Source organism: Octopus sinensis, linkage group LG25 (genome assembly GCF_006345805.1).
Source record: "Octopus sinensis linkage group LG25, ASM634580v1, whole genome shotgun sequence".
In the NCBI taxonomy this organism is placed as follows: Eukaryota; Metazoa; Mollusca; class Cephalopoda; order Octopoda; family Octopodidae; genus Octopus; species Octopus sinensis.
In genome coordinates this window covers 17,074,030-17,090,241 of record NC_043021.1, presented here as the reverse complement: position 1 = coordinate 17,090,241, position 16,212 = coordinate 17,074,030, and the positions used below count along the sequence as shown (strand labels likewise).

General features: G+C 38.9%; 1 protein-coding gene and 1 long non-coding RNA gene across 2 annotated transcripts in view; both read left to right on the top strand.

Annotated features, from left to right (window-relative positions):
* The window catches only part of LOC115224342 (leucine-rich repeat and fibronectin type-III domain-containing protein 4), a 74,101-nt gene extending 64,585 nt beyond the window's left edge, over window positions 1-9,516 (top strand). The window contains exons 3-4 of the mRNA XM_029795214.2: window positions 978-1,036; window positions 7,396-9,516. Coding sequence (XP_029651074.1) covers window positions 7,400-9,322 — 1,923 coding nt within the window. The 5' untranslated portion in view covers window positions 978-1,036; window positions 7,396-7,399 and the 3' untranslated portion in view covers window positions 9,323-9,516. The remainder of the gene's footprint in view (window positions 1-977; window positions 1,037-7,395) is intronic.
* A 1,190-nt stretch (window positions 9,517-10,706) lies between these two features.
* On the top strand, window positions 10,707-12,010 carry LOC118767889. The gene is made up of 2 exons (XR_005003793.1): window positions 10,707-10,892; window positions 11,197-12,010. It is a non-coding gene; the product is annotated as an uncharacterized LOC118767889 (long non-coding RNA).
* The last annotated feature ends 4,202 nt before the right edge of the window (window positions 12,011-16,212 follow it).

Sequence of the window (16,212 nt, the reverse complement as noted above, 5' to 3'; positions counted from 1 at the left end):
CACACACACACACACACACACACACACACATACATGACATGACAGTCTTCTTTCAGTTTCCATCTATCAAATCCACTCGCAAGGCTTTGGTCAGCCCAGATTTATAGTAGAAGACACTTGCCCAAGGTGCCATGCAGTGGGATTGAACCCAGAATCATGTGGTTGGGAAGCAAGCTTCTTACCACACAGCCACGAGAGAGAGAGAGAAAGAGAGATGGCTGTGTGGTTAAGAAGTTTCCCTCCTAATCTTGTGGCTTCAGGTTCAGTCCTGCTATGACAACTTGGGTGGTAGTTGTCTACTTACTATAGTCCTTAACCAACCAAAGTCTTTAAAATGGATTTGGTTGATGGAAACTAAAAGAAGCCCATTGTATGCGTGTGTGTGTACGTATATATAATGTCTGTGTGTGTGTGTGTGTGTACATATATATATAATGTGTGTTGTGCACAATTCTGCCTCGTTATCTTGAGGTTGCATGACAGCTGCAAATGGTACTTGGTGCAGCTCCTGGCCTTGCCAACCAAAACCTGGAAAACAGGCCTTAAATTATGATGATGAAGAAGAATTTAATGAAATAACTTTGTCGTTATTAAGCTGGTGTTTGGAACATAACATGAAATTTTCCTGAAAGGTTTTAATTTAGATCCCTTCAAACAGGGTGCTATCAAAAGTGTGAACCCTTTTCTTACCATATTTCTGTTGAAAAACTGTGTATTTGGTTCGATTAATTTTGGAAAATAATGACTATTTCAGTAAAATACCTGTATCAGTTATTAATCTGGTGTTTGGGACATGACATAAGATTTTGAAGAAAGGTTTTAAGTAACATCACTTTAAAACAGGGATTTTTTAAAATTTAGGACGTGAAGTGGATTGCTATCGAAAGGGTTAAATATTTACTCATTTTTTAATAAAAAATAGTTGATATAATAAATATTTTTTAATTGGATTTTTGTATTTATTTATTGTTGTACAGGTTCTCCACATCGTTTGAAGATGTTTCAGCCATCAAAAGTGAACCTCAATATTTATCCTGTAAGTTAACCATTTTTAATAATTGCATAACCGTATTAACCATATTAACCATTTAACTGCATTAACCATCTTGTCATAGAACCTGTTGAGGGTGGCAGTGGCGTTGGGGAGGGCTGTTGCTTAACCTTCTATCATTCAAACCAGCCATATCCAGCCAAAATATATTTTGTTTTATGCTCAAACTGGCCAGATCATGCTTCTCATACCTGTCCTACAATCATCATCACCATTGTTTAATGTCCATTTTCCATGCTGGCATGGGTTGGATGGTTTGACTAAGGTCTGGGAAGCCAGCGGCTGCACCAGGCTCCAATCTGATCTGGCAGTCTTTCTACGTCAACCTCGGCGGAATTTGAACTCAGAACGTAACAGCAGACGAAATACCGCTAAGCATTTCGCCCGGTGTGCTAACGTTTCCACCAACTCACTGCCTTTAATTTGATTTGATTGGAACATGGCTGCTTTTTCTAGCAGATTAAGTGTCTGCATTTGAGATTTCTCTGATGGCCTTAGTATTCATTGGATTAACCTTTAAATCTGTTTATTCTGTAATTTTTTAATCAAGCGACAGTCATAACGATGTGATGTTGCATATTCCATGTCCTTAATTAAGTCATAATGATGTAATGTTTTGTATTCCATATCTTTAATTAAACAACATTTATAACGATAACAATGTAATGTGTATTCTGTGTCTTTAATTAAACAAGTCATAACGATGTAGTATTAGTCTATATTCTGTATTTTCAATTAAAACCTTATTTCTAATGGTAATGATATAATAATGTTGAATAGTCTGTCTCTTAAATTAAACGACAATCATAACAATAACGATGTAATGTTGTATCTTTAATTAAACAACAGTCTTAATGATGTGGTGTCATGTTCTGGTATACCAACAGTAAATAATGTAAATTTCAGTATAAATAAAAAATAAATGTGCCCTTTTTAAAGCCTAGCCAGTCTCATGGGCCTGGTTTCCCGGTTTCTATGGCGTATGTGTTCCCCAGCCGGATGGGCCGCCAGTCCATCGCAGCGTTACTCATTTTTGCCAGCTGAGTGGACAGGAGCAACTTGAAATGAAGTGTCTTGCTCAAGAACACAACGCGTCGCCCAGTCCATGAATCGAAACCACAATCTTACAATCATGGTGTGGCTTAAAATTAAATACATTATGTAGGAATTAGTGTGTGTGTGTGTACTAATTCTTCCCCGTTTATCTTGTTTCAGTCATTGAACTGTGGCCATACTGGAGCACCACCTTAACCATTTAGCGTTCAGATTACTTTTTCAAATATATTTATTTACTCACATCATTTTGAATTAATCTTGCACCATCTTGTAGCTTTGAAATTTCAATGATGTGACAATAGAATTTTGGACTGACATTGTAATGCAGGTGTGAGAGGTCAGTTTTAGCCAGTTTGAGCATAAAACAGAATATTTGGGTTGGATGTGGTCAGTTTAAATGCTAAAGGATTAAACGGTTTTAGTGGAACAAATCCATTCCAGTACCATTTTGATTTTCTTTCTAAAGCTCAAATCCCACCAGAATCAACTTCACCTTTCATCCTTCCTGAGTCAGTTAAGTACCTATCAACTACTGGGGGTTGATGTAATTGGGTACTTCTCCAAATCACTACCTTGTGTCAAAATTTGAAGCATTATCGTTATTACTGAAGGCAGCGAGCTGGCAGAATCATTAGCATGCCAAGCAGAATTCTTTGCGTCATTACGTCCGTCTTCAATTCTGAGTTTAAATTCTGTCACGGTTGACTTGGCCTCTCATCCTTTCAGGGCCACCAATTGAGCACCGGGTGTTGATATAACTGGCCAGCTCCCTCCCCTAAAATTTCATGTCTTGTGTCTTTAGTATAAAGGATTATTATTCATCATCATCATCGTTTAACGTCCGTTTTCCGTGGTAGCACAGGTTGGACGGTTTGACCGGGGTCTGGGAAGCCAGGAGGCTGCACCAGGCTCCAGTCTGATCTGGCAGTGTTTCTACAGCTGGTTGCCCTTCCTGACACCAACCACTCCGAGAGTGTAGTGGGTGCTTTTTACGTGCCACCGGCACAGGTCCAGAGGAGCCTGGCAGTGGCCACGATTGGATGGTGCTTTTTACGTGCCACCGGCACAGAAGCCAGGCAAGGCCAGGCATTATTATTATTATTATTATTATTATTATTATTATTATGGCAGCGAGGTGGCAGAATCATTAGCACGCTGGGAAAAATGCTTAACAGTATTTCATCCATCTTTACATTTTGAGTTCAAATTCCACCAGTGTCGACTTTGCCTTTCATTCCTTCACAGTCGATAAAACAAATACCAGTAAAACACCGGGGTCGATGTAATCGACTTAACCCCCCCCCCCCACTCCCCAAAGTTGCTGGCCTTGTGCCAAAATTTGAAACCATTATTATTATTATTATTATTATTATTATTTGAATTGTTAGCATGCTGGATGAAATGCTTTGCGGTATTTTGTCTGTCTCTACATTCTGAGTTCAAATTCCTCTGAGGTTGGCTTTGCTTTTCATCCTTTCGGGGTCGATAAATTAAGTACCAGTTGCGTCCTGGGGTCGATGTAATCAACTTATCCCCTCTCCCAAAATTGCTGCCCTTGTGGCAAAATTTGAAACCATTATTATTGTGAGCTGGCAGCATTTCGTCTGTCCTTACGTTCTGAGTTCAAATTACACTGGTGTCGGCTTTGCCTTTTATTCTTTCAGGGTCAATAAAACAAGTACCAGTGAAAAGCTGGGGGTCGATGTAATCAACCTACCCACTCCCCAAAGTCACTGGCCTTGTTGCCAAAATTTGAAAACCAAATTAAAATATGCACTTTAAAGCAGTCTGAGATGAGAGATACGAGTGTGTATAAATAACTCTCACATTCAGGCCAGGGCCCACCCCCCCACCCCACTCCCAAGTCTTCAAAATCCTGGAAAAGGTAATGTGTGTTACCCTTCTGCCATGGACTTAAGCCATAACAAAACAGAAAACATTAATGCCAGGTAATATATTCAGACCAAAGGGAAAAAAAAAAGAAGAAAATGGGGGGAAAAAAATAATAGAAATTCCAAGTCTACCGATTCTAAGCATTCTTTAGCTTTTTTTGTTTCCTTTTTCTTTCTCTTTCTCATTTGGTTTCAGTAATTTTTGTCCGTTTCCCAAAATAGTTGGCTGTCGTCATATTGATTTCTGGTTTGGACAAATGTCAGCAAATATCTTTCAATTCTGGCATCTGTTCTGATTGTTGCTAATTTAGCGATTAGCAACAGAAACCGTCATTGCTGCATAAACAATGTCAAACAGAATCGAACAATGACGGCAATGATAATGATGATGATGATGATGATTTCAGGTACAAAGCCAGAATCTTTGAGACAAGGAGCATATTTGATTAAATGGGTCCCATTGGTTGATTTGCACTTTATTCTATTGACCCCTGAAGAATGAATAAATGGTAACGTCACCTCTGCTGGATTTCAGATGCAAGATAAATGTCACATGGACCTTTTTTTTTTTTTAAGTGTTCTTACAATTCTCCCAATCCAAACAAGACCACCACCACCAATAACAACAATTATAATAATGGTTTCAAATTTCGACACAAGCCCAACAATTTTAGGGGTGTGGGTAAGTCAGTTGCATTGACATCCCCCGCCACATCCCACCCCCGTGCTCAACTGGGACTCATTTTGCTGGCCCCAAAAAGATGAAAGTCAAAGTTAACTTCCATGGTCGACTTTGTCCATTGTCCCTTCAGGGTCAATGAATTAAGTTCTAGTTGTGTTCTGGGGGCGATCTAATCGACTGGCCCCCTCACCCCAAATATCGGGCCTTGTGCCTAGGGTAGAAAAGAATGATATTCATCATCATCATCATCATCGTTTAACGTCCGTTCTCCATGCTAGCATGGGTTGGACGGTTCGACCGGGGATCTGGGAAGCCAGAAGGCTGCACCAGGCTCCGGTCTTATCTGGCAGTGTTTCTACAGCTGGATACCCTTCCTAACGCCAACCACTCTGAGAGTGTAGTGGGTGCTTTTTACGTTCCACCGGCACAGGTGCCAGGGGAGCCTGGCAGCGGCCACGATTTGATGGTGCTTTTTACGTGCCACCGGCACACAAGCCAGGCAAGGCCAGGCATTATTATTATTATTATTATTATGGCAGTGAGGTGGCAGAATCATTAGCACGCTGGGAAAAATGCTTGGCAGTATTTCATCCGTCTTTACATTTTGAGTTCAAATTCCACCAGTGTCGACTTTGCCTTTCATTCTTTCACAGTCGATAAAACAAATACCAGTAAAACACTGGGGTCGATGTAATTGACTTAACCCCCCCCCCACTGCACCAGGCTCCGGTCTTATCTGGCAGTGTTTCTACAGCTGGATGCCCCTCCTAATGCCAACCACTCCGTGAGTGTAGTGGGTGCTTTTTACGTGCCACCTGCACAATATTAATAATGACAATGAAGATGATTTAAAATTTTTAACAGACTGACCTAAGTGAGTGCACTCACTCTGGCTGCTCTCACTCCAAAAGTAATTGGTTGAGCCATTGTCTCCATTAACTCTTTGGTTTTTTTTCTCTCTCTCTCTCTCTCTCTCTCTCTCTCTCCTTTGTACACACACATATGCACATTTATGTACGTAGAGGCTTTCAAACTTATATATTTCTTTATTGCCCACAAGGGGCTAAACACAGAGGGGACAAACAAGGACAGACAAAGGGATTAAGTCGACTACATCGACCCCAGTGCGTAACTGGTACTTAATTTATCGACCCCGAAAGGATGAAAGGCAAAGTCGACCTCGGCAGAATTTGAACTCGGAACGTAACGACAGAAGAAATACGGCTACGAATTTCGCCCGGCGTGCTAACGTTTCTACCAGCTCGCTGCCTTTCAAACTTATAATGTGTGTAAATGTTGGTGTCGCTGTCAATTTGGCCATCAGCTAGGTCCTTCGTGGTTCTCTTGTGTTTGTAAACCACTTGTGAATTGTGCTGCAACACTTTTTTGTTTTTTTTTTTTGTTTTTTCAAACCATGAACCAGAATCAATTTGGGTTCGAATCCAGTCAAATTCCACTTTGCATTCAGTTCTCCTGATGTTCTTTTTTCCTTTAGTTGTTTCAGTCATTAGGCTATGGCCATGCTGAGGCACCACCTTGAAAGATTCTTAGTTGAATGAATCGTCCTTAATACTTTTTTTTTTTTAAAACCTTGTTATTATTCTATTGGTAGCTTTTGCCGAACTGCTAGTTACAAGGACATAAAAATACTAACACTGGTTGTCAAGCAGTGGTGGGGGACTCAAACACTAAGATATACGCATATATATACAATGGGCTTCTTTCAGTTTCCTTGTACCAAATTCACTCACAAGCCTTTGGTCAGCTTGAGGCTATAGTAGAAGACATCTGCCAAAGTTGCCATACACAGGGACTGAACCCAGAACCATCTAGTTGGGAAGCAGGCTTCTTACCTCACAGCTATAAATCCAAGCTAGTGGGTTGATTGAACTATAAGAATGGGGGACCAGGTACCTTGTATTTAATTTGTCTTTTTGCATTCTGTTAGAGACCCTAGTTGGATGGTGATGTTAATCCATCACTCAGTTCTTAATCCGTCACCCAGTTCTTGACCCATCACCCAGATGTTAATCCATCACTCAGCTCTTAATCCATCACTCAGCTCTTAATCCATCACCTAAACGTTGACCGTCACCCAGTTCTTGACCTGTCACCCAGTTCTTGACCCATCACCCAGATGTTAATCCATCACTCAGTTCTTAATCCATCACCCCGATGTTGACCAGTCACTCAGTTCTTGACCCGTCACCCAGATGTTAATCCATCACCCCGATGTTGACCCGTCACCCAGTTCTTGACCCATCACCCAGATGTTAATCCATCACCCAGATGTTAATCCATCACCCAGATGTTAATCCATCACCCCGATGTTGACCCATCACCAAGATATTAATCCATCACCCTGTTTCACACCACCTCTTAGCACCTTGTATACCTTCCACTGACTCCCGCTCTGTTGCAAGCATCCAAAGCAGGTTTCCATTTCTAGGAACCCCTCCCTCACTCTCCACCTGTCTCTGAGACCCTGTTAAGGGTCAGGAGTTCTACTGCCCCTCTTAAAAAAAAAAGTTTCTCCTTCACCTTGAATACCTGAGCCTTGTTTGGAAATGACATTTGAAAGAAAGAAAAGGAAACAAATGTGTATGACAGCTTCAGTGTGAAGAGTATCGATTGATTTTAATTATCTAATGAATTGTCAGTGTTTGCTAATTGCAATCTCGTTGTCTAACGATGTATTTTTTTTCCTGTTTCAGTCAGATGCAGATTGCTGAAAAAATGATTCTTCACGCTGTCTCTCCGGTTTCCCAGTTGATTATTATTATTATTCTCCTGTTGGCTTTTACATCTTTGGTGGAGGTCACATGCTGCCAAGTCGGCTGCAACTGCAACGACAGCCTTTCCTTGACTTGCTTCGGTATCGACAAACTCGAAGAAAATGTGCCGCCGTACGTCCGCAACATCACCATAAATGGACATCTGAAAGAATTCTCAGCTCAGTCTCTCTTACCGGCCAACGTCTTCAATCTCGATTTGAGTTCCAACGAATTGACTGGCATCTCTTCAGAGTCTTTTGACGGCCTCACCAGTTTAGCATACCTAAACCTCAGCAGGAACAACATCACAAACATATCTCAGGATGCCTTTTTAACTTTAACCAACCTCGTCTCCTTAGACTTAAGCAACAATAAGCTAGCAGCACTGCTGACAGGTGTATTTTCTCATTTGGTTCATTTGGAATATCTTGACTTACACAATAATTTTCTTCCAGTATTACCAAATTCCATCTTCAAACCTTTAGAAAATTTAGAAATGTTGGATTTGTCCTACAACTACTTAACCTACATACCGCCTTTGACACTCATGAACAACAGTATTCTAAAAACGGTCGACCTGCGCCACAACTTGCTTCAGACATTCCATGAAGATTTGCTATTGTCGTTTAGCAATCTGCATCAGGTATCGCTGGAAGGGAACCCGATCGATTGTTCTTGTGTTGTGCAAGAGTTTTTGGTTGCTTATAACAACAATCCTGAACTTTTCTATAATTTTCAGAACCTTACATGTCATTCTCCGCCTTCACTCGCAGGGGACCAGGTGTTGTTTTTGAATTACACTGACGTATTATGTGAAGGACCGCATCTGGACTTTGTAAGTGCCAACATGTCTATAGTTAGTCATCAAAATATCCGCTTAGATTGCAATGCTACAGGTTCTCCCAGACCCAGCATCGTCTGGGTAACCCCCTGGGGTGACCTATTTGCACACGATATGCATCTGCATCTATTGACTTCGATATCACAGCCGTTTCTCATGAAGCACACTTATTTAGATTCTAAATACAGTTCCGATATTTACATATCGAATAACGGGTCGCTATTCATCCAGAATTTACGTGGCTATTTTGGTGGTCGGTTCCGTTGTTTAGCAATTAACCCCCTAGGGAACAATTCAGCAACACTAGTTTTAAAGGTTTACTCCCTAATTCCGTCAGTCTACACTATGAGTCTTGTTGTCAGTCTTGGTGCATCCCTTTCTTTCCTTTTGCTGGGGATCTTGTTTGGGTCCATCCGTATCCTCGTACACGTAATTAACAAACGCAAAAAGAATTTCAAAGTCTCGGACCAAGATCCAGAAATCCAACCAGTCGAAATCAACTCTTCTACGGAAATCGAAAAGATCAGTACCTGCACCAACTCGGATTTTTCTTCATTTGGTTCCATACCATACCTAGACCATTCTCCAGGGGCCTCCCCTCTCAAGTGTACCACGCCAGTGGCCGATTTCGACGACTACTACGAGAAGGTATCGCCGGACACCAACATTCGGGAGACCCTCGACGAAGTGAGAGCTCGCTTGATGTACGGAGTTGAAAGAAGAATGTTGAAGATGCGGTGCCACGTTCAAACCATTCGTGATACAAGCAGCCAGTACATGCATTCAATTAAGGACACTGGTAGCCATTATGTACAATCTTTAAGAGAGTCCAGCAGCTACGCTGCCAATCGTGTGCGGGCTGGGGTTGTGTTAGGAGTCGAGCAAGTGAAATACCACGTGCAATCCATCAAGGAACTTTGCGGTACCGGAGAAATGGGCTCCCATACAGTCTCAACAATATCTGTTTCCACCGATGTCGACACTCAAAGAAGAACAGAAATCATTAAATCCTATACTTACGTGTGATTTTTTAAAAAAAAACAATTTGTTTTTTTTTTTTTAAGTTTTTTTTTAAAATTTCCATTCTAAATGTCTGCGGTGACACGTAGCATAACAAGGAAATAGCAAAAACAAAAATAATATTAATTATAATAATACTAATAAATTTTAAAATTAAAATTTGAAAACTAAAACTTAAAATAAAGCCACACCAAAACAAAGTTTGTGGGTGGGTCTGTAGCATTTAAACAGTATGTGTGTGTGTATGTATGTGTATATATATATCTATATATATATATATATATATATATAATTGTGTGTGTAAATGAATATGAGTGTAGAGATAGATTTATACACATACATAGATGCGTAAATATGTATGTGTTGTGTGTGCGTGCATGTATGCATGTATGTATGTGTGTGTGTGTGTGTGTGTGCCTTAGTTCAAATCCTGCCCAGGACATCTTTGCATGTTTTCCTCAGTTCTGAGGTGATAAAATAAATACCAGACAAAATACTAAGGGGTTGATAAGCACTGACCCTAACCCCCCTTGATGGAGGTGGTTCCAGCATGGCCATAGGCCAGTGATTGAAACATCTTGTAATGTAATGTATGCGTGTGTATATATATGGTTATACATGCATGTATAGCAAACTGTATCATTGAGTCGTTTTAACCATTTCAAAAGGCGCGGGATCTGTTGACATTCTATTTTCATCTGTCTCTCAAGCGTGCTGTCTATTATGAAGGGTGGGGAAGTTTTGTTGCACCTCTTTGATTTGTTCGCTGCTGTAGTTCCACTGCGTCTATCGAAGCGCCACCTGACGGAGAGAATAAGAGATTGATTTTCGATTGATCTTGTAATGGGATTGTCTCGGTGACGATGTCACCAAAGTGCAACGAAACTGCTTTTCATTTTCAACATTTCATAATGGTCACTAACGGAACACGGCCGTCACTCACAAGCGAGTAAGACTTGGTAGTACATACCATGCTTTCACTAATTGTTTTAAGTGCTTGTATAGTCACAGGTAGACGTAGGCACCTTCTTGGCCCTCCTGCACATTGCTTAACCCAGCCCCACATCAATGGTGTGTGACAGCTGGAGAAAGAGAGAGGGCTTTAGCAGCTGGTTTGCTGCTTATTTTCCCGCAAGTAGACTGGAGCAGTGTGAAATGATGTACATTGCTCTGGGACATGAAGGTACATGGCTCAGTGGTTAGGGTATCAAGGCTTACAATTGTGAAGTTGTGAGTTCGATTCCTGGACTGGGCTGTGCTGATTTCTTGAGCAAGACACTTTATTTCACATGGCTCAGCTGTAGAAATGAGTTGTGTCATCACTGGTGCCAAACTGTATCAGCCTTTGCCTTTCCTTTGGATAACATCAGTAGTGTGGAGAGGAGAGGCTGGTATGCATGGGTGACTGCTAGTCTTCCATAAGCAACCTTGCCTGGACTTGTGCCTTGGAGGGTAACTTTCTAGGTGCAATCTCATGGTCATTCATGATGGAAGGGGGTCTTTACCCTTTACCCTTTTTACATATTCAAGGTGCATGTCTGAGTGGTTCAAGCATCAGGCTCACAAACATCAGGTAGTAAGTTCAATTCCTGGACCGGGCTGTGTGTTGTGTTCTTGAGCAAGACACTTTATTTCACATTGCTCCAGTTCACTCACCTGTAGAAATGAGTTGCAACATCACTGGTGCCAAGCTATATCGGCCCCTTTGCCTTTCCTTGGATAACATTGGTGGCATGGAGAGGGGAGGCTGGTATGCATGGGCGACTGCTGGTCTTCCATAAAACAACCTTGCCCGGACTTGTGCCTCGGAGGGCAACTTTCAAGGTGCAATCCCATGGCCATTCATAACCAAAGGGGGTCTTTTCTGGGACACAATGTAGCACCTGCTCCAAGAATTGAACATACAACCTTATGACCTTGAGCTCAATATCTCAACATTTTTGGAACCAGCATACCTTAGACTTGCTCTGATTCTATGATACAAAAATCCCTGATTTAAAGTGATCTAAATTAAAACCTTCCATTGGAACCCTACGTTAATTTATGTTAGTTATTTTTACCAAATTCTTGATTATTTTCCAAAAAAATTTAACCCTTTATTGTTCAGATCTCTCTGCTTTGAGACTTCAATGATGTGATAATATTTTTTTTGAATGACTTCATAGAATAGATGTAAAAGGCTGGATCTAGCTAGTTTTAACGTTAAATAGGTAAAATTTTCAGCCGAATGTGACCGGTTTAAATGCCAAAGGGTTAAACAATGTTTTTCTACAGAACTAAGATACCAAAAAGGTTAACCCTTTTTATGTAAACCCATAGGAGACCACTACCTTTGGTTCTTTGAATACAAAGGCCCTGCTGTAAAGTGAGCTAAATTAAAATCTTTGTCAAAATTTCATGTTAATTTGTGTTCCGAACACCAGCTCAATAACAACAAGGTTTACTAAATTCATCGTAATTTTCAAAATCAATTGAAACAAAACCAGTGTATTTCAATCGGAATATGGAAATATAAAAACAAAGGACTTGAGCTCATGTTACTTAATGGTAGACCAAGAAATAAACCTAAAATGGTTGCAACAAATCCTGTGTGTTTGTAAATGGTTAAAAACAGCTCTTTTATAATATAGCGTATTTTATAATATATTGTTTTGCCACTCAGTGGTTCCAGATCAGATCACTTGCCAAAAAAAACCCAACAATTCGGAAATATGATATTTGGGGTTTCGAGTTGTGTTTTTGGTGGTCATAGGGGTGAAAAGGAGCAAAGAGCATCGTCTACCTTGCACCAATGATATTCGCTGTGGTCCACCTCCCTCGGCTATATTCTAATTTGGAAGGCCAGTAAATAAATACATGGACTTTTGGATTGGTTTAATTTTTATTCAATTTTATTTCTTTTTGTTTTTTACCATACAAAATAGGAATTCCAGATAAATGTGAAATTTTGTCAAATAGAAGTTGTAATGTGTTTGTTTGTGTATATATATGTAACTTATGTATGCATACTATATACCATTAAATATATATATATATGTATGTATATATATATATAATATATATATATATATATATATATATATATATGTATGTATATATATATATGTATGTATATATATATATGTATGTATATATATATATATATGTATGTATGTATATATATGTATGTATATATATATATATATGTATGTATGTATATATATGTATGTATGTATATGTATGTATATGTATGTATGTATATATATGTATGTATATATATGTATGCATATATATGTATGCATGTATATGTATGCATGTATATGTATGCATGTATATGTATGCATGTATATGTATGCATGTATATGTATGCATGTATGTGTATGCATGTATGTATGTATGTGTATGTATGTATGTATGGTATGTATGTATGTATGTATGTATGTATGATATATGTATGTATGTATATGTATGTATGTATATGTATGTATGTATAGTATGTATGTATATGTATGTATGTATAGTATGTATGTATATGTATGTATGTATATGTATGTATGTATATGTATGTGTATGTATGTGTATGTATGTGTATGTATGTATGTGTATGTATGTATGTGTATGTATGTATGTGTATGTATGTATGTGTATATGTATGTATGTATATATGTATGCATGTATATATGTATGCATGTATATATGTATGCATGTATATATGTATGCATGTATGTATGTATGTATATGTATGTATGTATGTATATGTATGTATGTATGTATATATATGTATGTGTATATATATGTGTATGTATATGTGTGTATATGTATATATGTGTATATATATATGTGTGTATATATATATATGTGTATATATATATGTATGTATGCATATATGTATATATATTGTGTGTGTGTGTGTGAGGAGGCACGTTGCCTAGGAGTAAGGCTATTGTAGCTGTGGCTGGAAGTTCTTGGCATCGATTCTCAGACTGATCAATGCATTGTATCCTTGAACAAGGCACTTCACTTCATATCACTTCAGTCCACTCAGCGGCAAAAAAGCGTGTAGCAGGAGCTGCAACAGCAGCTGGGAGTTAACCCTTTGAAAGACTAGCATCCTGTCCCATTGAACAGGTGCTAGGGCCCGTGGTACAGCTCTTGGTTGCTTAAATATTGTGGAAACTGGCACAAAGTTTCCCCCCCTACTAAATAAACTTGTAGGCTCATAGTGGACCTGTGTTTGTGTGTGTGTAGTGGGGGTCAATGGTGTGGAATTATTTTTTTTTCATTTGTATTGATTTTTCTTTTTTTTAAACAAAAAAAACATTTGTAACTACAATAGAATGTTGGAATTTTTTTTCTTTAAATTGTTTCCCCCCCCCCTTTTTTTTAATGAACCTGGAATATTTTTTATGACTGATATTTATTTATTTATCTGTGTGACTTGAACAATAATATTTAAATTTCATTTTATTTTTTTTTAACACGAGTGTTTATCAAGGAGTAAATAAAAAAAAAAATAAAAAACAATTTAAAAAAAAAACAACAAATAAAAAAACTATAAAAAAAAAACAAGCAGTGAGATTAGTGAAATCTGATGAGAAGGTGGTTGTGTGTGGAGGGTGGTGGTATGAAACGAAATTCTAAAATGGTAAATTCTTAAAAATTTGAATTTTGGAAATGGTTGAGTAACCTTTAAAAAAAAATTTTTTTTTTCTTTTCAAGGGTGTTGATGGTTGGTGGTACTGACAAATACCATCTCACAACTTTTCAAGCCTTGTGTTTATGTTTGAAAAACCTATTATTATTATTATTATTATTATTAAGTGGTGAGCCGGCTGAGTCTTGAGGGCATTGGACAAAATGCTTAGCGACATGTCTTCTAGTTCTTTACATTCTGAGTTCAAATGCCACTGAGGTTGACTTTACTTTTCATCCTTTGGGGCGATGGGGGGTTGATTTAAAAGAAAAAAAAAAGGGTACCAGTTATACACTGGGGTTGATGTAATCAACCTACCCTCTCCCCAGAACTTGCTGAAACTATTATTATTATTATTATTATTTAAAAAGGCAGTGAGCTGGCAGAATCCTTGTACTATGGTTAATGTAATCAACTTGTCCCCACCCCTCCCCTTCAGGCTCAATAAAATAAGATACCAGTCAAATACTGGGGTTGACTGCATTGACTAACTCCCTTCCACTAAATTATTATTATTATTAAGGTAGCGAGCTGGCAGAATTCTTAGCACAGTGGCTGAAATGCTTAGCGATATTTCATCTGCCGGTACGTTCTGAGTTCAAATTTCACCAAGGTCAACTTTACCTTTTATCCTTTTGAGGTCGATTAAATAAGTACCAGTTATGCACTGGGGCTGATGTAATCAACTTAATCCCTTACCCCCAAATTTGAGGCCTTGTGCCTACAGTAGAAAGGATTGTTATTATTATTATTATTGTTAGCATGCCGGACAAAATGCTTCTTAGTGGCATTTCATCCATCCTTAGGTTCTGAGTTCAAATTCCGCCGAGGTCAACTCTGACCTTTTGGGGTCAATGTAATTGACTTTGTCCCTCCCTGCAAATTTCAGGCCTTGTGCCTATAGTAGAAAGAATTAAGGTTGTGAACCAGCAGAATCGTTAGCACACCGGGCGAAATGCTTAGTGGCATTTTGAGTCCTGAGTTCAAATTCCGCTGAGGTCAACTTTACCTTTTATCCTTTCGGGGTTGATAAATTAGGGTACCAGTGAAACATTGGGGGGTCAATGTAATCAACTGGTCCCCTCTCACTAAATTGCAGGCCTTGTGCCTATAGTAGAAAGGATTATTATTATTTTTATTATTATTATTATTGAATGAATTTTGGAAAATAGGGCAGTTAACTGATGTAGAATCCAGAGAGAGATTAATAAGTTTCCAGCCATTCAAATTCTGCCATGCTGGTTTCCATTCCTGGTCTGGAACCTAATTTATTGAGATTTTAGTTCAGTTGTGGCGCTAACGATAATTGGCTTTTTCCATGCAATCCCGTCCAACTCTTATTTTTCTCTATTATATATTTGTGAACTTCCATCTGATGAAGAGAATGATTTTATAACGACTCGTGTAATTTAGCAATGAAAATTATTTTAAAAAACAAACAAACAAACAAATATTGGTAACGAAAGCCGAGTTCCAGGCAAATTGATTGAGTCTGTGAGCAAAGTTTCAATTCTTGGTTGGAAACCAGTTGAGTTCATCCGACGCTGGTTTGATTCACTTGTATCCCTGATGTCCTCAATGGAGGCAAGAATGTCATAGAAAATTAACTCCAAAAGCCTGCCACTTTTTCCTTACTTTCCCCCAAAACATAAATTGCCAACTTTGGCCGTGGCATTTAGCAGATCCCACTTCACTGCAAAGCGTTTGAAGTGGACCAACTCTTGCTTCTTTGATTTCTACTAAGTCTTGGAATGTTGGGAAAGGATTGCTGCCACACAATCTCATTCTGTGTGTGTGTATGTGGTGGGGCTATGACTTTGTAGCTAAGGAGGAAGTTTTGAAACACTTTTTACATTTTTATGGTGGTGCACAGAAGGCGGTGGGAGAGCTGGTGGTTTGAGATTACTGAGCAAAAACCAAGTTCGCTTGGTGCGTCTTGTCCCCACATAGCAGGTTTAATTTTGACTTTCCAGTTATAAGCATATTTGACATTCCTTACAGTATTAATGCTGGTGAGAAAGGCATGCATGCCAAACAATCTCAACCAAGCTCTATAAATAATTCTTCAGTTAAATGAAAAATATGTCTTTTAACATGTGAATAACAAAGTGAGGGCAAAGGATGTTTATGATAATGGGTCTTAAGAGGCAAACACTTTCTTTGTACCACGCCAAGTCCACTTTTAATTGGTGTTAATTTCTGGCCAGAGGGGCTGTTTACCTCA